At 42.7% G+C, this 23,838-nt stretch overlaps 1 protein-coding gene and 1 pseudogene across 3 annotated transcripts in view; one reads left to right on the top strand and one right to left on the bottom strand.

The window, feature by feature from the left end:
* Window positions 1-22,502, top strand: part of LOC148001996 (uncharacterized) — a 101,938-nt gene extending 79,436 nt beyond the window's left edge. For both annotated transcript variants that reach the window (XM_087579624.1, XM_087579623.1), the window contains one exon: window positions 21,267-22,502. In XM_087579624.1, coding sequence (XP_087435750.1) covers window positions 21,267-21,308 — 42 coding nt within the window. In that variant the 3' untranslated portion in view covers window positions 21,309-22,502. The remainder of the gene's footprint in view (window positions 1-21,266) is intronic.
* LOC148001994 (uncharacterized) overlaps window positions 1-23,838 on the bottom strand; it is a 741,081-nt pseudogene that overhangs the window by 618,726 nt on the left and 98,517 nt on the right. The window lies entirely within an intron of this gene.

The following is a 23,838-nucleotide window of genomic DNA, read 5'->3' as shown; positions in this document are numbered from 1 at the left end:
TGCCACCCCTGAGTGGAGGGAGGTATGTGGTAGGACTGGATGACCATGTGAGTTCTAAAGCGCAAGGCAAGTGCATTGAAAAACTTGGCATTTGAGGTTTTGTTTAAGAAAATAATAACAGAGTTGACAAACTAGGCATGGACATTCACCTGGGCCCATCCCTGTACCGGGCAGGCTGGGGCAGGCTGGGGCAGGCTGAGACAGAAAGATTGTCTAGGTTCAAGAGTAGCCTGGGCCATATAGAGAATTCTAGGCCAGCCTGGATTATACAGCCAGCTCTCCTCCCAAGTTTAATGAAAAATTCAGTTTGCAAGTTCAGAGAAGGTGAGCCATGTCGAGGCTTCATAGGCATTGCAGGATGGAGGGTACAACCATTTAGCTTTGATTGTGGTAGTTAGCTGTGCAGGCTTAGGCAAACATGCTGAAGAGCCTTAGGGAGAGAATATGGTATAGACCCCTGTGTCTGCTATTTGTTCTGGTTCTTGTCCCCACAGCTGTGGCCTTCACCTCCCCTGAACCACCTTATCCTGGTTCTGTGACTCACCAGCACTAAAGGTAGCAGGAAGAAGGCAGGGGAATGCCCAGAGGGAACAACTTTTCATCCACCCTGATGGACTGGGAAACTGGTCCTAGATTCATCCTCCCCCACACCTATCTCCTCCTCTCCCTGCTCAATGATCTCTGCCAGGAGGAAGTGTCAGAGGTCACACCTCTCTCCACAGCATTTCAACTTCACAGTTTTTCTGTCAGTGTTTTGACAAAAACATTAACCTAGCAAAGAGGACCTTCTGGTTCTGCTGGGACAGTTTCTGCAGGTTCAGGAGTTGTTTAGAGAAATAGTTCAGGAGAGAAGAAAACACTTTGTGTTTAACAGGTATAGAGTAATAGTTAGGGTAGGACTGTTGTTGTCAAGTTTGAATCTTGGCCATGCTAAGGCAACTTATTTCACCCTCAAGTTTCTGATTTTCATTTATAAATGTATTGCCAGGATTTGTTGTTAGTATATGTTATGTTTTGAGTGTCTGCATTAGTCTGTTTCTTAGAAGACAATTACGGCCATCATTACTAATCTTTAGAGGATTTAAAACATAGCAAACTGGAGGATGGGGGGGGGAGTGAAGAGCTGGGCTGGAAAACAGAGAGACTGAAAACAGAAAGTTTCATTAAAAAGCTTTTACCTCCTGGCTCCTTTTCTGCTTGATGAAGTTTGATGAACATTTGTTTTTGTAAAGCCAAAGGCATGGATTTCTTTTAAACGTTCTAGAACTTTCAAATTCTTCTAACAATCTCCTAAAATATTCAGTGTGAGTTCTTTCTATCTAAAGAGATTTAAAGGCACGAATCAAAAGTTTCCTCAAAGAGATTTTGTGTTACAGATGTGTTTCTGAGTGGCCTTTTGTTGGGGGTTGTATTTTCCTGGCCCAGGAAGAGCACACAGTTATTGGAAAGTGGGTCTATGTACAGTTTGAAACCTGAGGAGTGGGCTATGGCCCAGCACAAAACTGTAAACTGATCTAAAACCTTCAGAGAGTTTTCTTTTGCAACTCAGTCATGGTTCTTGAAGCATGAACTTTGTAGATGACAATGTGCCACAGTGTCAAAGGTTGTGCGTGGCTGTTTAAGAGCTCAGAGAGGCCTGAAATGGAACCAGTCACTGGGAACTGAGGGTAACAGCATAACCCAGGAGGGACATAATCTGTGGTATTTAATCAGCTGCCAAATGTAGTCAATGCTGACATCTAAATGCTAGAATGTTTATGAAAAAGACATTCAGGGGGAGAATGTCCAACTGGAAGCTTTCAAGTCATAGAGGAGAAAAATACCTTTAACTTTTATTTAAAAAATATTTATGTGTGTTCATGTGTACAAGTTCATGTGTCGGAAAGCCTAGCCCTTAAGAAAGAAAGTTTGGTGAGCTGTGTGAAACATAGAAACACGTAATTGTTATTATTTATGTTCAGAGGAAACCCTGGTGTCCCGGAGGTTTATCCAGCAGCTGTGGGCTTACTCTGGGCAGCTGTTGACATGGGGCTGAGACCTTCTAGTACCAGCTCAAGGTAGGAAATGCGCGGCTTCTGGTAGTGGATGGACTTGAGTTCCTCCACAGCTCTGTTGTGTAGTTTGAAGACAGATGTTGTTTGAACCTTATTTTCTGAATAGAGAGCACCCTTCCCAATAAATTTTAACTTCCCCTTTAAGCATATAGTATTTGGTTTGCTGAGTCAGGGAATTAGGATTTTGTTAAAGGCTCAGAAAATTTCTCTTCTTTTTAGTATTGTTTTCATTAGGGTGTGTGTGTGTGTGTGTGTGTGTGTGTGTGTGTGTGTGTGAGTGTGTGTGTGTGTGTTTGTGTGTGTGTGTGTGTGTGTGTGTGTGTGTGTGTGTGTGTTGTTTCCACCCCATGGGAATAGGAATAGGAGCAGTGCTCTGAAGTGGCCCCAGGGGAGCTTATGCAGCATGATGGTATAGACAGGTTCCATGCTGCCACCCTGAGCAGTGTTTCTTTGTGCTGAGAGCTGGCTGCAGCCCTGCTCATATTGGGAGCTTTCAATTCCAGTCTGCAGTACATTTTTGGTTGTCACAGCAGAGAGTATCTGCATTCTCACTGTCAGGGAGATGGACTCCATTTGCAGAGAGAGAGATTCATGGGGAAAGACTGTTAGTCTCAGCAGATTGAGCAGCTGTGAACTTTCCCTTCACTAAGGCCATCCCTAACTCACGCCTTGGGAACTGTTCCCTACAGCTTTTACTCTGGACTGAGCTCACCCTCCCTGTTGCCTGCTCTATTGTCATCTTCCACCAGGTTCCCGGCAGCTACACACACAGACCAGTTCTTTTAGTCTTGGGCAGGGATTTTGTAGCAGCTTTCAACCTGGAGTAGCAAGCGCTGCTGAGGTGCTGGGGTCCGCACAGCTGGGAGAACTGAAGTAGAGGAGGACGGTGAGGCTCAAGGTCGCAAGCTCTGGGCCAGGAAGTGGTGGTCTCACAGGTGGCCATTTCTGAGCACCATCTCCACTGCTGTTTCTAACCCCCTGGCTTCTGATACCTGAAGGTCTTTTCTGACTTTCCCATAGCAACGCAGGATGGGGAGGGGTCTGTGGGCAGCAAGTAGACACACCACCCAACCCGGATCAGGTGACCCAAGGGTGTCTGTTAGCCCCGCCTTCGCCCTCTCCCCCATGTCCCACCCCCAATCTTCGGCCAAGCTGCTCAAGTGGTTTTAGCTGTTGGCAGGGTCCTGCAGCTGTGATAGGCTCCTCCTCTCTGGCCCCTCCTCCCCACCCACCTCTCAGGCCCTCCTGGGATAGCTGTCGTCCTCTGGGGCCCTGCACTTGCTCCCAGCATGGTGGCTAGGCTCACTGCTCTCCTCCTTTACCTATTTTTGTCCTTGGCCATCCTGGTCCAGACAGGTAAGCTGAGTGAGGGCTGGGGCACCCGGGGCACCTGCCCTGGTTCTTGGGGGTCGATCTGTACATGAGTGACTTTGTCTCTACCTGGCTGGCCTGAGGTGTGGCGTCTGGATAGGAATAGGGAGACCTGGCTGCTCTGGGCCTAGGGGTGAGGGTCTAAGATTTTCTGGAACTGAACCAACTCTGAATTGAAGATGAGGGATGGCACCTTTTTAGGGCTGGTATGAAAACACTAGGATGTTAAAATCCTAGCCAAATATTAGTGATAACAGCTGTCCCGAGCAGTGTACCTTGGGAAAACCTTAGAAAAAGCAGTCATTTTGAAAATTGAGGCCACCTGCAACAAAAGCATCTAGAGAGCTTCCCAGGAGACTCTCTGGCCACTTTCATCGGGAACTCAGAGGGTTAGTAGAGAGACAAAGGGAAATTAGGTTGGTGGCGACTTGTACTTCTTAATAGCATCCTACGTGCTTTTGGTGTCTGTCCCTACACTTCTAGAGACTCTGGTCATATTTTGTGGAGGAGGTGTACACAGAAATTGTGCTGAATCAAGGGAACGTTTCTTTCACCTTGTGCAACTCAATTTGTAGACCAGGCCTAAGTGGCATCACCTGTGGTCTAAGGTTAGAAATGCAGTAGCTCCTGAGTTACTGAGTCAGATCCAGTGATCTATTTAGAATAGTAATCAGATCCCCAGGAATTTGCAGGCACATTCAAGTCTGAGTAGTGTCTTCTTATGATAAATACAGTCTGTGATTGGGAATTGCATCTTAAGCATGGCCCAGCAGAGTCTTCTTTCATTTATTATGTCCCGTCTCCACATCAAGAGGGGAAAAATGGCTTCAAAAAAACACTGCGATTGTAGTTGATTCAAAGCAGCATTATGCTTTGAGCTTTCTAAAAATGAAGGCAAACCCAATCACTGAGAAGCATAGGCTTAGGCAAACCAAACTTGGCCTTAGCACTGACTTCTAGTGAGGTTTATGTCACGTATAGGGAACACTGGGAAAGAGAACTCCTTGCCCAGGTCATTATGATAAATGAATGAATGAATGAATGAATGAATGAATAAATGAATGTAGAAATGGTTTTACTAAGGTAATTCTGTTGGTGTTGGTACAAGAACCTTTCAGTGAGCTACAGAGAGATGGCCAATCTGGGTTCTGGGTTCTAGGAACTGATGGTGCAGAGGGTGAAGACAGCCAACACTTGTATCTCTGCGATGACAATATGGTAGAGGAAGAAACCCAGCATAGACATCAGATCTATGTCATGGACTGCTACGGAGGGAAGGAAGCAAACAATCACAGGGATAAAGAGTGGCTCATGATTTTAGTCTCCCTTTGGGGATAAAATTTTTATTGTCTAGTGTCCTTTTGTAGAGAAAAGTATCCAGTAGCACACAATATCCTTGAGGTTTGTGTCCCAAACACTGTGGAAGATGCCTGAGACAGTAAATGTCAATTGTTTTTCCTTTGCTGAGTTGAAATGTGAAGCCCTGTGCATGGTAGATAATTGCATCTTATACAATGGAGGTTTGGAAACTAGACTGTGAATGCCCTTAGGTTTTTCCTGCTTTGAAGTAAGAGAGATGAGGGAAGCTGGTAGAGGGGAAGTCATACAGTGATTAATTGGCAGCTAGTGTTTGCTCCCAGGCTCCTGTGACTCCACAGTCACCATCTTAAAACACGTGGCATAATTCATTTAGACCTGGAGACTGCCCCACTTCTAACCTTCTGTGGCTTTCTGAAAATGAGTTCTCGAAACACGTTCAATCAGTCCATATAATGACTCATAATCGCAAAAGATGTCTCTGCTCCAGGAATGTGTCCATCTTAGATCAAGTACTACTCCCTGGGTGTTTTTGTGCCCATCGTATGCCTTCCATACTTGTTTGCTTGCTTTCTTTTTTTAAAAGATAGAGTCTCAAATTTGCTATGTGTTCAAAGCTGGCCTTCAACTCTTGATCCTCCTGCCTCCGCTTCCTGAGACCTAGGCTTAGATTCCTGATTCTCTTGCCTCTCCCACCTGAGACTTGGAGTTACACTTATGTGCCACCATGTCTGACACACATCTTGTTTTGAATCAACACTACAACTCTTTAGGTTAGATATCCTCACTTCCAAGTAGGGGGACTGTGGCTACACATCAGAAAGAATAGCAGGGTTCAACCAGATAAGAACGCCACTCTGTGACCTTTTTGTTTTGTTTCATTTGACCTAAGAATACTGAACCAGAAGTATCTTTGCTTTAAAGGTAGGGACCTAATTTTTCTGCAGCAGGGTCCAGGGAGCTCTGCCCCAGTGTCCCTTTATTCTTGTTCTTGGTCCTCAGTAATGGGTTGTACCTGAACAACCCTAGAAGGCATGCAAAAGGTTCTAGAAGCACTTTGGAACTCCTGGAGGGTTCCAATGTCCCTCCAGGTTCTAGGAAGTAGCAACACACTTTAGCTCTCAAAAGTTGAAAGGGTGATTAAAACGTCACTCTAGAGACCAAGGGGACTTAATGTTCATGTGTTCTACCGCTTCTGAAACATCTTTTGAGGACAGGTGCATCACACACATGTATGCCATGCACCAACCTGGGAAGGTTGCCACAGTTATCTGCTCTGACACTCAACGTACATAGAGACTTGTTTCAAACTGCTTTGCAATTCTATCTTGCCATAGTCAGGACCATCCAATCAGATAGACAGCTCTCAATGGACAAACTATAAATGGCTAATAAATATTTGAGGAAATGTTCAATATCCTATGTCTTTGGGGAAATGCAAATTAAAATTTCTTGAGCTTAGAATGGTGTTGATGAGGATGGGGTGGGGGCGGCTTACTCAACATTGGTGCAGCCATTGTGGAAATTAGTATGTGGTTCCTCAAAATCTGTGAATAGAACTCCCATATGATTCAGCTTCACCACTCCTGTGCATGTACCTAAAGGACCTTAAGTCAACAGACCATGAAGATAGCTGTGCACCATGTTTGTGATTATTCCCAAAAGCCAGGGTATGGAATCATTCTAGACTCCCATCAGTTGACAGGTAGCTAATGACAATGTGGTACATACATGTACATAGTGGAGTTTTGAGACGATTATCATTATCATTCTTTTTATTATTATTTTACTATTGGGGTATATATGTCTAGCCACACTGCAGGGTACACATGGAAGTCAAAGGACAAGTTTCTTTAGTTAATTGTCTTCTTCCACCCTACAGGTCCCAGGGATCAAACTCAGGTTATCAGGCTTGATGGCAAGTGTCTCTACCTACTGAACCATTTTACCAGCCTCACAATGGATTTCATTCATCTGTGAACAAAAAAAGTTTTATTCCTTGCTGGAAAATGGATAGAACTGGATATAATCATGGATAGAACTGGATGTGATCATGTTAAGTAAAATACATCACCCCGAAAAACAAATACCCAAGTTTTTCCTCTCATGTGCTAAGTCTATATGTGTATCCATGTATATATTTATATTCATAAGACATGAAGATAAAGCAGGACTGTTGATAAGAGGTAAGGGAGTAGTAATATGGCAAGAAAAAGAGGAGGTAAATAGGGAAAAGATAAATAGACCCTTTTTCTCAGATGTGAAATCAGAAGGGAGACTAAGTAGTGGATAATAGGGACGGTGAGCATGAGTGAAGTATGAAATGTTACTTAGGTTTGCCTGTTTCTAGATGCAGATAGCAGAGCAGTTCTTTAGCACCAGGCCTTTGAATTTTAGCCTGGAAGTTGTATGCGGGTTGGGTAGCATAGTGTGAGAAACCTGTCTAGCATATACGAGGTTCTGTTTTCCAGGAAGTAGTGGTGGGGCAATAACAGGAAAAGGAAAGTGGGTTGATTGATAGTAGATATCTTGTAAGCAAGGGAAACGTGGGTGCTGTCCTGTGTGGTGTAAGATGTTTGGCACACAATCTCTTGCCTTTACCCAGCAGGTACAGCACCCTGCTCACTTGCCGTGCAACCTGAAGACGACTACAGAGAGCGTCCAGTGTGTGCCGAGCAGTAGATTTCTACTGGTGGAGCACCAGTGATATTGACAAAGATGTCTATCTCATGACTCTTGAGATATCTCTGTATGCGTGTGGTTCTAGGGCTGGGAAAGAGGAGAGCCTTGTACATATCACAGAGATGCTCTACTACTGCCAAGACACAGCCTAGACCTTGGCAGAGTTTTTCAGAACAGGATCTCTGTTTGTATTTCAGGCTAGTCTTGAACTTATAAGCCCCTCCTGCTTCTGCTCTGAAATGCAAGGATAAAGGTTTCAGACAGTTTGCAGATGTGTTTTTGTTGTTGCTTTTTTTTTTAAATAGTTCTCTCTCTTGATTTCAATATACTCAAACACCCAAGTTTTCTGTTTTCCTTGCTGCCTCAGTACAGACATGTTGGAAGAAATGAGGTCAGAGGCCATCTTTGTGGGTTGGTGTCAGCTCCACTCATTTCAGATCTAACCTGGACTTTGGTGAGATTTGGCTGTCCTAACTGTACAGCAAGTCACTGAGATGGGTAGATGTTAGGTCTCGCCAGTCTCAGTGCCTGATGACTTTTATTTTATCTTTGGTTTTGCTGTTGTTTGTTTTTTCTTTAATTTGAAAATCTTTTATAACAAAAGTTTTTAAAAAATGTGCTTTGATGGCTAATGGAAGATACACTCTGGCTTATGCCTTTAAAAATCTATTTTAACCTGTCATATGATAAATATCAATAGTCAGAAACCATATTTGAAAAGCACATGAAGGTCTTCAAGTGTTTTAGCATCTAGAGTTGTAAGACCAAAAAGTTTGATGCTTCCTTTGGCAAAATTATAATCAGGAGAGTTGTTTCTGCTGTGCACAGTGGTTATCACTTTATTGTTATGAAGTGATACCCGACTGTCTCCTGAAGTGGCTGTTTTGATTCTGGCCACCAGCAGTGTACTAAAGTAGCCATTGTGTAATGGCCTTGCCAGCACTTGTCAACTTTATCATGAACTAAACCCACAAGATTTACACTTTTACTATACAATTATATTATAATTATATATTTGTAATATATTTAATTTAAATGCTTCCGATTACTGCAGGGTTGTCTAAGATAGCTTCTTCTTTAATGAATTGCCTGGTCAAGCCTTTGGCTCAGATCCTTGTGTATATTTTCTCCTGGTTCCTGCTAACAATGCTCTTTTTTCCTGTTTTCTTTGCTTTATTTTTTTCATTATCATTACAATATCTATCTGTTGATATGTCTGTCTGTCTGTCTATCTATGCAAGTCATTCCCATTGTTTGCCCTAATCTTAAGTAGTATATGAAAGGACTGATAATTTCCTTATTGACTTATTTGAAAAAGTCAGTATCTTTGGTTTATCAAGTCATGTACTTTGTGTTAACAGACAAGGACGTAAAATATTCTTCTTTGCTCTCAGTTTATAATCTAGTACAATAAAACCAAGAGAATATAATATAAACAAGGGATTGAACCTATCATAGTCGCTTACTAGCCAAATGCTTTTGAGCTCTATGCAAAGCTCCAACCTTGTCTTTCTAAAATTATGCTTTGTTTTTGAGATCTACTTACCTGCAAGTTTCTGCCACTTACAGCTGAGAATAAAATTTTCAAAGTTTTAAATGCTATTAGGATTCCTCCCCACTACCATTGATTTTTTATTTTTTAGAGAAGATCTTCCTGTGTAGCTCAGTCTGCCATGAAATCTCAATCCTCTGCCTTAGTGTTTACAGTGCTGCCACTGGAGGCCTGCCCCACTATTCCTGGCCTACCTTGGGCTTTAAAATATTGTTTTAGATTTATTGTTTACTATTTTATCACTAGAAATATTTTCCTACATGCATGGGTGTGTATCATGTGGTGCTTTGCGCCCTCAGAGGTCAGGAAGGTGTTCGATCCCCTGGCACTGGAGTTACAGATATAAGCAGCCATGCAGATGCTGGAAATCAGTTGCCAGCACCCCGGTCAGGTCACTTATAACCACCATAGCTCCAGGTCCAGAGTATCTAAGGCCCTCTCTGTAGGGACTGCACTAATACAGATTTAACCCCTCCGCCCCTGTATGCATAATTTAAAAAAATCTTAAAAGAAGTAATTTTCTTTTACATTATTGATATTTCCCATTCAAATGTGATCTATGTAATTCTTTTAACTTTGGGTTTGTTTTCATAATCTTATTCATTTTCATTTCTCATAGGGCTGTTGCCAAGCATTGTATAGTATAGCTTCCTGTTATGAATAGGATCTTTTCCTCCACCTCCATTTCTCTAACTCATGAATATTGTTGCCTGAGAAAACTTAAGATTTTTTTTCATATATCTGAAATTAGCAGCAACACCCTTAACTACTTTCTAAAGTTTTGTGTGTGCATGTATAACATGAACAGCTTCTGATGATGGACCATAGTCTCTAGTCTATACACGCATGCACACACATACACACACACACACACACACACACACACACACACACACACACATGAGAAAGAGAGAGCTAGAGAGGCAGAAAGATAGAGACAAAGATAGAGAGACAAAGACAGAGAGACAGAAAGACACAGAGACAGAGACAGACAGAGATGGAGAGAGGGAGACAGGGAACACTTCACTGACTGAGCTACATTCCTCCACCCATGTTTTGTTTTGCTGTGTAGCCTAGGAATGTGCCAGGATGCTTGGTTTTGACCAAGTTTTTGAAATGTATAGTTACAGAATATTATCCATTAAGTCCAGTTGAATATATGATTCGTACACAAACAGGTTTTTTGGTCTGTTTTATTTAATGTTATATCCCTAGGACGTGCAAGAGGGTAGGTGTTTTTCAGTTCAATGGAAGGAAGAACAGATATATCCCAAATTTTCCATTCACAAGCACAGAGCTATAGTGATTTTGTTTTGAACCAGGCATAGTGGGGAAGTTGAAGTAAGAAGATGGTCTGTGTGTCTTCTTATTCTCTGATTCCTTTTATATGGTAGCTCTCTGCCTCACCAGGCTTCTCATTCATGAATTTTCATAACAGCTTTATTTGAAATTGCCTGATACTGGAATGAACGCATATGTCCCAGACAATGGAATGAACTGTAACAATCACTTGGTGCACTCCATGGGGAGAGATGGCTTCACAGTTGGGGTGAATGGACTCAGAGAGTGGTAAACACTTCAAGCAGTATGATGCCACAAGTATGACTTTGTTGGAATTACCTCACTATGGAGGCAAAAAAACAAATTAGTGGTCATTTGGGTTCTGAGGTGGGTAGTGGATGGAGACCTAGGAGAGTTAGAGACAAGTATGTGTGTTAATCGGAGGTGAGGAGAAGGGGCCATTATAGTGATGTAACTGTTCTTTGTCTGGACTGTGGTGGGGTCACATGACACATTTGACAAAAGTATGGATGAGCAAACATTCTCCAATGAACGAAGATAAAACAGCGGAAGTCTAAACTCAGTGTATGGTTGTGTGAATTTCAGTATTTTTATTGTGATGATAGACTATGTCTTGCCATAATGTGACTTTTGGAGGAAACTGAGCAAAGCACAAGAAACCTCTTATGTTGCTTCTTACAACTCTGTGAACCTGTAGTTATGTCGGTAAACTTTTGAGATCCTGTGGTTCAGTAATTCTGAAGACATCTGCATACATGTCATGGGTAGAGGGCAACACCATGTGTCTTCAATTGTTCTCTACTTTTAAAAATATATTTATTTATTTGCCCTTTTGTGTCTGTTTTGGCTGCTCATTCGTAAGTGCATCACCCGAATGCAGTGCCAGAAGAGGGCGCCAGATCTCCTTGAACTGGAGTACGGGTGGTTGTAATCCAGATAACACATACCCAGTGCTAGATTTACAACTGAGTACCACCACATCCGGCCTTTACATGGCTGCTGCACACCTGAACTCAGGCTCTTATGCTTGTGCAGCAGTAACGTTACTCAGAGGTCTCCCTAACCCTGTTTGACTGTTTGAAATAGAATAGGTTTTTCTGACATTGGAATCGTAGCACCCAGTTCCTCATGCTCATGTGCACAGCTGGTTTCGTGCTTGGGCAGTCAGGCTTAGGTTTTGGTTGGAAGCCAGGTATATTTATGGTCCTTAAGACATAAGACCTCCCTCTCTCCATCTCACACCCTGAATACTTGGCCATTTCTCATCCTTCTTCTCAGCACACATTATACAGGGCATCACTGCTGCAGATGGGAGCTGCAGAACTCCTGATCCACTAAGATGTGAGACATGTCATCTGCTGACTCCTGTGGTCATTTACCGAGCCACTCTGTTAGGCTTCCCTCACCATGATGCACTTTATCCTCTAAGACTCGAGTCAGTGTGAGGCCTTCCTCTGTAAGTTGCATCTGTCAAGTGTTTGTCCCAGCAACAGACTAGAAGTCCGAGAGTGGAGAGATGGGCTGGGCTGTTCCTCACTTGGTTCAGAACTTGCTTGGTCCCTACCATCAGGTAATCCCAGGCACAGAGACTGCAGTTACACACGCTGTCAAGGTGCATTCTAGCTGCAGCATGGCTCTGGATTCTGTGCCTTTGCACCTGACTGATAGCCCACTGAGTAGCTGGACTGCATCATAGGAGATGACCTGTCCTCACCTTTCTCTAGTTTTACTTCTCTCTTCTTTCCTTCTCCTCTCTCCCCACCCTGTTTCTTCTTGTATTCCTTTCAGCAGATTGGACTGCCCCAGTGATCCTGCACTTCTGCTTGTCATGCAATGGAAGATGGCTGTGTTGCTGTCTGCTCAGTAGTGTTACAAGTGATATGTGATTGGCCAGCATCACCCTTTTTATTGTTCTTGGGTAATTTTCCGTATTCCACGTGTTTCTCCTGAAAATAGATGTTTGAGTTGCTTTGTTTTTATTACAAATGAAACATATCTGAGAGACCAAGGAGGGGCATTCCTGACTAACGGAGCACATATATGTTTAAGGTCTTAAGAAACTTCTGGGGTCTCTAAAGTGTTCCTACCATGTTCTACTCTCAGCAGCAACGCATGGCACATTCCATTCTTCCTCAGAGTAAGAGGAACTTCCAGAGAAACAGAAGTGGCTTAAATAAGAAAAACAAATTCACTCAAGAAGAGCTTTGAATCACTAATAAATGTTGACTGAAACACAGAAAAATGGTAGAACCACTTTGGAATGCCTCCTGTGTCTAGCTGTTGTCTGTGGACACCCATGTGCTCTTTTTATTTTTTATTTTTTTTTACTCTTTCCCAGGTGTTTGGATGGAGCAAGGATACAGACATGCATGCCTGAGGACATAATGTTTTAATTACACAGATGTGTGTGGCATCCAGCTTGAAGTTCTCTGTAAACAGGGCCAGCTGTTCCTGACATTTTCCTCTTCTCTGCTTTTTCTTTATATAGGGCAGATAACGAAAAATGATGATTTCTGTTCCCTCTGATCAAAGACTGTTAACCTTTCAGCTATAGCCTTATCACAAAGCCAAGAACTACTCATAGAAGGGGGGAAATGGGTCTGTTGACATTTTACAGGATTTTTTGCAATTATAAAGATCTTTTTGAGGGTGGGGCCAAGGGCACAAACACCTGTAATGTGTGCACTGTCCTGAGTGTCCTTACATTCTCAGGAAACAGGCGGGTACTGCTTTGTCTGTACTCTTGGAACAAACACATACCCTCCTGAAAGGACCAGAGTTTGTTGTGCTGATAGAGGGGGCATGTGGTAGACTGGGCTGAGGCCTTCACAGCCTCTGTTGAGGGAGTAGTACTGGAGGGGGGAGCCTTTCTGTCTGGTATCATTAAACAATGCTTGTCATCTTAGGCTACGACTTGCCAGGACACTTCCATAGAGCAGGACACACAGATTCATATGGTACCAAGGTGGCAGGAAAGCAGTTTCCTAAGGGAGAAGGTCTTGGTTTTTTTTTCATTTAAGAATTTAAGAGGAGGGTTCAAAACCTGTGCACTCTGTAATTTTGGTCAATCGTCATTGGCTATCTGTTAGTCTGGCAGGCATGAGTTTTAAAAACACGAAAACAGTATTGGAAAAGGATGTTCCGGCTCAGGGGGAAACCCAGGCTTTGCCAACCTGACTTTAAACATCTTTTTTCATAGAACTTAGCACAGCTTGTGATGCTGGGGGTGGGGTGGGCAGTGTAGGGAAGAAACTTAATTATGCAAATTTTGATCTTAATGCTTTATTCGTATGTTTCCTGACAGGCTGTTCTTTAATCTCTAGAGCAAAATTGGTCAGAATTACCATATATTCTCATTAACTTCATTAAAATTATAGCAAAGGTTGTTTTTGCTCTAAATAAAACTGATTTTTATTAATACTTAGGAAATCAAACCCCTGGCCAGCAGTGGGAATGAGAACAACCTTCTCAGTCAGTAGTCCTTTCTCTTCCTTCTCTCCCCTTCTTGCCCAAGGGCAAAGACACAAATGCACCAGAGGGATTTTTAAGAGTCTGTTTGCTTTTGCAGATAGTTCTAAGGAAATCACTGCAAAATGGGAGTCCATTTTCCTCTCTCTTGAGTGTGAAGAAAGAACACCGAAGTGCACAACAGTCTGCTTGGCTGGCAACAAACAGTGCCAGGAGCACACACCCTCTCTTACAGGCTGACTGTTAAGTCAGCAGAGAATGCTGGGAAAATCTAGAAGATGAAGAAGGTAACATACCCATGAACCCATGTAAAGAGGACATGAAAACTGCAGACAGGTATTACATAAAAACTAAAGGACCAGTCAAAGATGATCTATCTTTGCTTTTAGAAACCATACCTATTGAGGCATCCCACATTATAACATGCTTTGACTTCAAAGCATAGTTTGACACGTGTGTTTTTGTGCTTATGATCTGTTCATGAGCGTTCATTAGTACACTGTGTACAGTGTGAGGTGGAGCAGGTCATTGAGGGAGAAGAAGTTACTGGAAAGATAGTCATTTGACACGCTATAGTTTCTAATGTTTCAACCACACCCTCCTCCATTTTCCCTCCCTTCTTTCCATTCTTTCGAATACTGAGGCTGGAAACCATGACCTTGTGTGTGCTAGACAAACACTCTATCAACGATTCTCTGTTGCCTCCTTATTGATCTGTGTAATAATTTTTGATCACAGTATAGGAGTAAAGTAGTGTATCTTCACTATCTCCTCCTTCAAGGAGTGCTCAGTACTCTAATCAAAGAAAGAACCCATTTGTCCATTGTCTTTTTCCTTGCCAACCTCTATGGTTCCTGCTTTTAGGAAAAAGTGGGGCCAGCTTACAGGTTCAGGGGTTCAGTCCGTTATCCTCAGGATGGGGGCAGGGCAGCGTCCACACAGATGTGGGGCTGGAGAAGCTGAGAGTTCAACATCTTCCGAGGGCAGATAGGAGAAGACTGGCTTCCAGGCAGCTTTTAGGAAGTCTTGTCGGACTATTTCTTATGTTTGGACACTGTAGGTATCTGTGTTGCACTGCTTTCTTAAAGTTACTGGGACACAGTGGAGTTAAAGTACTACATTAACAACTGGTCACACAGCAACATTTGATCCATTAAAGACTGAATACATGACAGTATGTATTATCTACTTCTTTATTGCTTTGAAAGACACCATGGCCAAAGCAAATTAAAAATAAAATTAGGATGATGTTTCCAGAATGTTAGTGTCCATGATGGCAGAGAGAAGCCATGGTGTCAGGAAGAGCTGAGAGCTTACATTTTGGGTAATTTAGTGTGAGCATGAGTGAGTGTGTGCGTGTGTGTGTGTGTGCGTGTACACGCGCTTGCATGCTCAAGAGTGTGTACATTTACGTGTATGTTTATGTATATGTGTAAGAAGAGAGAGAGACAGAGAGACACACACACACACACAAACAGAGATTGATATGTACCATGGTGCCTGTGGAAGTCCAAGAAAAGTTATGTGGTTAATAATCTCTCACCTCTATATTGGTTCAAGGAATCGAGTTCAGGTTATCAGGGTTTCTGCTTTTTATGCAGAAGATAACTGTACACTAAACTGGATAACTTAAATTTTGAAAAGAAATCATAATTTTTTTCCAATTCCCCAGAGTAGAATTCCTCAGAGTTCAAAATATCAGCAGAGCCATGCTCCTGAGTGTTCCTGGATTTTAATGGAATCCTTCCTTCCTCTCCCCGCCCCATTCTTAACTACTTTGTATCTCACTAAAATATAAGAACAGCTAACTAGTTTCCTGTGGATAGATGTGGTGTCTTGGAAGCCTTTCTTCTGGATTTAGATTAGTGTGAGCAAAAGATGTGTCCCACAAGTGAGTGGAATGCCATTCTTTGTCACCTCAGCTTTCACAAGTCCTTTGTAATCACAGTAATTGCAAAAAGCTGTGCAGATGAGAGGGCCATGGTACAATGTTCACAAATGCCAATGTGTAGCAAAGGCTTAATAATGCACTAGGTGTGAGTGATGAACCTCAATTAAGGCCTTTGCAAGTCATATTGCCCAGTTAGAATATACATAATTGTAGGTAGGACTCTATTTTTTTTCAAAAAGAATATTTGCATGTTAAAAGTGTGACAATCAAGAGTTAGCTTAATAGGATGTGGAGAGATTTCCCAATAAATACTGCAGACCTCAGAAGAACAAAGGCGAGCACGTGGTTTATTTTAAACCGATGTCACCTACTGTGGAAACTTCTTTCAGGCAAAGAATACAATGTTCTTACTCTTCTCCAGGCCTGGGATGGATTGTTATATAGATAGGAGAAAGGGGAAAATATTCTCTCTATTTCTGCTTTGAACTTAGATGCGGAAAGCTACACAAATCCATCCATTACATTTTGGTTATTAGGTGGCTGAAAGATTCCCACTAGAATAAAGTTCAGCTTTAGCAGAGTTGTCCTCCTCTAAAGGCTCTAGTTTCTTTGCCTTTCCTGAGTTTGTTCTTACTGTTTGTTTTGTTTCTTTTTGTTTTGTGAAATGTGTCTTCATCTCATGGATCATGGCTCCTTCCCCTGATCCACTGACCACATGTTGTCTGATTATCACTCTTCTTTCCTTATCATGACCCTAGAATTCACTTTGATCCTGTCCAGATAATGCAAGATAATAACTGTATCTCCAATACCTTAGAAGCTAGCTTAGTTACATTTTATAGTGATTTCTGCCTCATAAAATATCAACTGTGTATGCCTTGACTCTAGAAATTAGAACACCCCTGAGGGATTGCATGCATTACAGAAAATTGAACATTATATCATTATGTTATGTTATCATATGTTATCATTATATCATTATGTGTCATGATGTCACACTGTTTTTATTTTATATAAAACCACAATAGATTCTCAGAAAAGATCATATCTAGAAAACTTCCATATATGGTTTTAAAAACAGTGTAAGATCTTATGAAAACCAGAAATGAAAATTCTACAATATGTGTGTTAAGCGAGGCGACAGCTGAAATGACTCAGACCCACTGCAGGGGACTAAGTACTTTTTCGTTCCACTAAGTGGTGGTTAATGAGCACACAGTAAGCTAAGTGGACTGTGCATGCAGTCTTCTTCTTGTGTAGCCTGGGTTCTGCTATTTTGCACAGGTCTGGTATTCATGTTTTTGCATGTGTCTCATTTGGTAATATCTATGTTACTCACAATGCAGGTCTAGGTGTGACAAGCATGTTGAGTGTACAGTGGGGTTGTGTCTCAGCGGCTCTACCACAGGTGTCTTGCCTCAGGTCTCTTGGGCTTTCTTTGTGCAGAAATGTTAGAACTCATCTACCCAGTGATCCCACAGGGATGTGGGGTGATAGCCAGGACATAATGATTCTCTGGTTGGGGCGGGGAAGGGACATGATACTTTAAGTGTGTCTTAAAAATTATCACTTTTACTTTTGAAATTATAACATAATCCCAACATTTCTCTATTCCCTCCACTTCTGCTCCCACCAAACCCTTCCATGTGGGCTGGAGAGATTTGGAAGTGTATTTTATTCTTCCAGAAGAACTGAGTTTGGTGCCTAGCACCCTTGGCAGATGGTTCACAACTGCCTGGAGTTCTAGCTCATAGGCTCTGATGCCTCTGGTTGCCTTGGGCATTCACACATACACAGGATGAAAATAAAATAAAATAAAATAAAATAAAATAAAATAAAATAAAATGTTAAAATGACTCCCATCTACTCTTGCTTGCTCTCTTTTAAGTCCATGACCTCCTTTTTCATTAATTGTTGTTACATGCAACTATGTATAGACTTTCCAATATACATAAATATAGCCTATTCAACCTGTCTGATGTTGCTTTTATGTTTATGTTTTCAATACCGACTACTTGGTATTGGGTAAAAATTGACCTGCTCTTCCCCAGGGAAGACTATCAAAGTCTCAGCACTTCTTAGTTGCATGTCGTTCTTTGTGTAGAATTGAGGCTTCACTGGCTTTCATCCACTTTGTTGTGTCTGTTAGCTTGGTAAATCAATTAATTTATTGAGGCTTAGATCTTGAGAAGAAACTGTGTGACTGAAAGGCAGCTGCATCACCAAAAGTTCACCACAGAGGATGGGGAGAGTGTTCAGTCCGTAAAGTGATTGCTGCATAAGCACAGGAGTCTGAGCTCAATACCGAACACCCACGTGATAAGCCAATGCTAGTGGCACACACTTTTGCTCTCATTGTTGGTGAAAGGGGGAGAGCAGATCCTTGGCACTGAGTAGCAAGCTGATTTGACTTAATTGCTATGTTCTGTGTATGTATGAAAGATTTTGTCTCAAAAAGAGAAGGGCCTTCAAATACCCACAAAGGTTTGTGTGAACCCAAACCTAGAAACATACACACACACACACACACACCTGCACATACATCTACAAAGTTTGGTTTTGAAGTTCCACCCCAGCATGGGTGATGGCTCACCCAATCTGTAGCCATAGAGTGCTCTGAACAATTTACAAGTAGATCTGTAATTGTTAAGTTTTATATGCCCTACGAGTCTACCTTCTCACTCTAGGAAGGGATTAGCAGTGACTGGCTTTATAGAGGACCATACTTTGAGCTGTTAGAAGGGACAAAAGTCCTTAAAGAAAACGGTGTGCAATAAAGAGTCACAGGGTAGTTTGTAGCTGGACTGAAACTAAAATCCTTGCCCTGCCTTGGCTAGAGCTGCTTCACTCCAGTCCGTTTCTATATTCAAGAGGCCTCCTTCATGATATACCTTCCTGTCCCGCGCTTCGTCTCGCCAGCAGGAACGACGCGGCACACACAGGATCCTACTACAGAAAAGCTTTAATGCGTCTTGAGAGGGAGAGCATAAGCTTACAATGCGGAGACGGAGAGTGAGGAATAACCGTCCCTTATATAGGAAACTATCCTCGCCTAGGACGTGTCACTCTCTGACTGGTCGCTGCCAATTATGCCAGATGACGTACCAAAACGTACGTGTCCCTTTGAGTAGGGAAGTTACCAGGCGCCTGCGTATTGCCCTTTTTACTAGGTGCGTTCTGCCGGATGCCGGTGCCATCTTGTAATGGAGTTTGTGAGGACAGCTCCTCACATATGTGAGGACAGCTCCTCGGACAGCTCCTCACATCTCTGTGAGGACAGCTCCTCGGACAGATCCTCACACCTTCCTCCTCTTCTTTGAAGTAGGGTTTCAGCATGTAGCCCTGGCTGGCCTAGGACTTGACACGTACACCAAGCTGTACTTGAAATCGCTGTGAATACCAGGCTCGCCTTGCGCCTGTAGTACAACTTCTGCTGATTCCCAGTTCCTGGGAGTAGAGAGGCTCTCGAGAGAACCTGGATTCAGTTCTCAGCATCCACACGATAACTCGCAGATGCCTCTAATTCCAGTTTTAGGGGATCCAATGCCCTCTTCTTATCTCCAAGTATTCTTGCACACTCGTTGATTTTGTGTGTGTGTGTGTGTGTGTGTGTATCATATTAATAACATATTAAATAAACAAAAATATGTTTATATATATTAATGCCTATGTAGGTTCAGAGTATCACACTGCCTTTGCTGAGGAAAGGTTTCCTCTTTCAAATTAGCTGCCCCTAAGCCATCATCCAGCTCACACACAAGTCTTGATTCTCCTTATGAGCAGCAGTAATTAGATGGACCAGAACATGAGAAGGGGAGAGGAGCAATAAAACAGGCGAAGTAATTTCGCATTCTTTCCAGACTGGTATCTCAGGGAAACTGCTTAATGGGCCGCTTGTTCTGTAAGTTGGGTTAGCATTCAAGTGTGTTTTTCTGGGGTAGTGCTTTGGGGCCAGGGCTAGCGAGAGAACTGTCCATCTCTACTGGTCTATGGTACTGTTAGTGTCGATCAAGAGGACAAGATCTCCGGTCTGAGTGGAGACTGGTTCAATCCCTTTGGAAGGGATCACCATAGAAAGCTTGGCTCACCAGCTAAAACCTTACTGAAAAGATAGAATGGTTTTTAAAATAAGACACTGTATTTTTCTTTTCCATGATCCCCACCACCATTGTTCAGAAGCTTACCGACCAGTCATGTAAAAGGTCCTAAGTCTACCCTATGACCCAGTCAGAAAAGCATACATATTTTTCACATTTTCTATCTCTTTTCTAAGTGTTCTTTCCTTAGTACTGGGGTCTTTATCCCCAGCATTTTGGGCCTCCCTACTCTTTTCTTAAAACCTGTAACCCCACATGTGCCTGCTTGCTGGCCATGAGCCTAACCTCCATGGCAGCTTTAAGCAGCACTACTTGGCCCTTCTCCTTTCTCATCCTATGGGAGCTGCTAGGGCTTTACAGCTTGCCAGTCCTGGGGATCTTCTTCTGAACTCTAATAAATTGTCCGTGTGGTTCTTCTCGCCTCTAAAGGCACTGCATGCATGCCATGCAGAAACATACATGGCGCCCCAAAACATACACACACACACACACACACACACACACACACACACACACACACACAAATAATGTAATTTCGATCGTTTCCTTTAGATTCCCCACTTTGTTGTTTTTTAAAAATGCTTTGCTCTACTTGGCTTTCCCTTTGTTCTGCTTTCTAGCTTTCTGAGGTATAACATGAGGTCTGATGTATTGCAGGCTTCTGGTCAGGACTGCTTTCCGATTGAATGTATTGTGATCCCATTTGCCCTTGTCTCTGGATCCTGTTTGGTTTCCGTCTAGTAGGTTTTCGTTGACTTATGGATTGTCGAGAAGAGCGTTGTTTAATTTCTATGTATTTGTGAGCTGTCTCTCTCACCATTCAGTTTTAGTTTCATGCTGTTGTAGTCAGAAAAGAGACTTGATATGATCCCACTCTTCCATAATCACCGCTGGAATGTGCTTCGTGTATTATCACATGATCTATGATGTTCCCTATGTGTGCATTTGCAAAGAATACTTGTAAAACCCACTGTTTCTCCCCATGCTTAGGTCATCCATTTGGTGATGGAAGTTTCTTATTACTGTGTTACATTCTATGTTCATATCTATTAATGATTCCCATATATGTTTGGGTGCCTGACAATTGACACACACACACACACACACACACACACACAGACACATACACAAACACACACACACAAACACACACATACACAAACACACACACGTATCTCAAATGCATTTTACTTGTTGCTGAAGTAGCCCTTTTGCATTTTGTAATGATCTGTTTCTTTCTATCACAATGGAGTGTTTGACTTCTGCTCTATTTTTTTCTTGGCGTAAGTATAGCTACTTCGGATTTTCGTTTTCCATTTGCATTCACATCCCCTTATTTTTTTAAATGACAAACACCATGTCAAGAGTATATTTTAGCATCAGCCTCAGTGGTGAACACTTGCCTAGTATGTTCTAGGTCCTAGGTTCAGTTCTGAGAACCACAAATTATAATGGTAAGGACAAAGAAAATATTACAATCTTTCCTTCAGTTTAAAAACTACCTAAACTTAAAATTGTCTTCTTCTTTGCAGGATATGGAGACTTTGATGATTTTAATCTGGAGGATGCGCTGAAAGAAACTTCCTCAGTAAAGCGTGACTCAAACAAACAAGTCCACCAAGCAAGCACAAGCGGTCAGCCGTGCACCACACTGACAATCTTGCCTTCAGAGAAGTACACGCATATGAGACTAGCTGTTCCTCCATCTACCTGTTTGTTCTGTTGTGCAAGGCTTATGTCGTCTTGTCATACGTGTGTCATCTTCGTTTTTCATTTAGTTTATGTCGAAACAACAAGAGAATGTGCATCTGCCTTCGCCTTTTTTCTGCTGTACAAAAAGAGAACTCCGACCCGTTTCATTCCTCTCACTGTTTTGTTATGACAGGGTCTCTTGATTTAGCTCGAGTTGTCCTGAAATTCTCTGTGCCGACAAGGCCGCCTTTGACTTGGGTCCAGTGCTAGAGCACCAGTGACTCTTGGCCACTGATGTGCATTTCTAGCTTCAGAACCCATGACTTTTTATGATTCTTCAGTGTGATCCCCACAGTGGTCTCAGGGACCTATACAAGATCATTCTCACGATGTGACTTCCGTAAACCATAAAGAAGCCACTGTGTTTTACAATCTGCTTCCTTTCATCCTCCCTTCTCCCTTAAGAGAGCCACTTTAGCACCACGACTAGAAGGACAGGAACAACCAGAGCCCCATCAAATCCAGCAGGTAATGAGGTGTGGAAAGTGAGGAAGGCCCAACTCACCTGAGAAGGGACACAAGGAGGACTTGTTAGGACTCCATCTGGGACAGGGTAAAAAGGAGCTGTGTAGAATTTTTAGCTGCACATATGAAAAGTTAGCAAAGGCACCCATGTGAATGTTAGATTTAATTCAACAGAATCCCATCTGTTTGGTCACTGTGTCTTAAGTGAAAGCCATGCATTTCCACTTCCCTATTGCTTTGGGTGATGATGGCTGCCAGAATCCAGGTACAGGAGGCAGAAGGGGTGAGCTGGACTTGACTGAAGCCCCAGACTATGCCCATAGCTCCCAGGTTAAACATGAGCCATTCATAGTCGAGCAGAGTTGGGCATCCTGAGGCCTAAGGAGAAGTCTTCAACGAAGATATTCAGACGTTTTCATGAAATCCTCTAAGTTTTTGAAGATCTTGGGAGAGTTTGTGTATGTGGGTCACATCTATAAATACTTCTCATCTGAGAACTTAGAACTAAAAACTGATATTAATCCGAGGAAAATAAAAAGCCATATGCATTGAGTTTTTATGTGGTGGGTTTTTATGAGAAATAACTGTGCTTATAAGGTGAAAACATAATTTAGAGTAATGAATGACATTATTTTATAGTTTTCTGTAATGTCTGGCTTCAATGGAATGGATCTGGATTCTTTGTGTGTGTGTGTGTGTGTGTGTGTGTGTGTGTGTATGTTTGTGTGTGTGTGTGTGTATGTGTGTGTGTGTGTGCATGTCTGTGTGTGTATATGTGTGTATGTGTGTGACTCTGTGTGTATGTATGAGTCTGTGTGTGTGTGTGTCTGTGTGTGTGTGTGTTACTGGGAGACAGACCTAGGAATCACTATGTAGACCACACTTTACTAGACAGACCAGACTCGCCTCAAATTCACAGAGATCTATCTATTTGCCTCTACCTTCTCTCCCCGCCCCCCCCCCCAACACCTGTGCTGGGACTACAGATGTGTGTTACCACTCCACCTGGATTTTTAATATCTGCATCTGGACTGAGCAGTTATAAGTTCCTGAGGTTCAGTACAACATGTGGAGAAAATCCAGACTCATGCAGATGTGTAGGAGAAAAGGGGAAAGAACTCAATGTGCTTTTTTTCTTTAGTATATTCTTATTTATTTATTTACTCCCTTTTTGTCCAAATTGCTGCCAGTTTCCCTGCTCCCTTACACAGTCTCTCCCTCTATCTCTCCCCTTCTCTTCAGAGACGGTGGAGCCCCCAGGGTATCCTCCCCCACTCCCCAACCCCCACACATAGCTGGCACATCTAGCCTCTTTGGGGCTGAATTCATCCTCTTCCACTGAGGCTAGTAAGGTAACCCAGCCAGGGAAACAGGATTCACAGACAGGCAACAGCTTTAGGGACAGCACTGCTCCAGTTGTTTGGGGACCCACATGCCCAAGCTGCATATCAGCTACATATGTGTGGGTCCCTAGGGCCAGATGTGCATGCTCCCTGGTTGGAGGTTCAGATCCTGAGAGCTCCAAGGGTCCAGGTTAGTTGAATCTGTTCATGGTCCTTTGGAGTCCATGTCCTCTTCTGGTCCTTCAGTCCTTCCTCCGGCTCTTCCATTGGACTCTTCTATTCTTTGAATGGATCATTCACAGTTTGCTAGCGCTGTGCACTGGATGCACACTTGGAAACACTGATACCCCAACCAATGCACAATGTAATATGTTACAGAATCACACCGATTCCTGTTGCCACCTATCTCATTGAACAAAGCGTTCAATAAGTCATATGGGGTGGCATCACCTGTAATCACAGCACTGTGGAGGCAGAGGTGGGAAGAATACCAAAAGTTTGACGATAATCCTGTTCCGTATTGCAAGTTCCAGGGTACTCAGGG

The sequence above is a fragment of the Rattus norvegicus genome, chromosome 12 (genome assembly GCF_021556685.1).
Source record: "Rattus norvegicus strain SHRSP/BbbUtx chromosome 12, alternate assembly SHRSP_T2T, whole genome shotgun sequence".
NCBI lineage: Eukaryota > Metazoa > Chordata > Mammalia > Rodentia > Muridae > Rattus > Rattus norvegicus.
The sequence above is the reverse complement of the archived record's forward strand: the minus strand, read 5'-3'. Positions and strand labels throughout refer to the sequence as shown.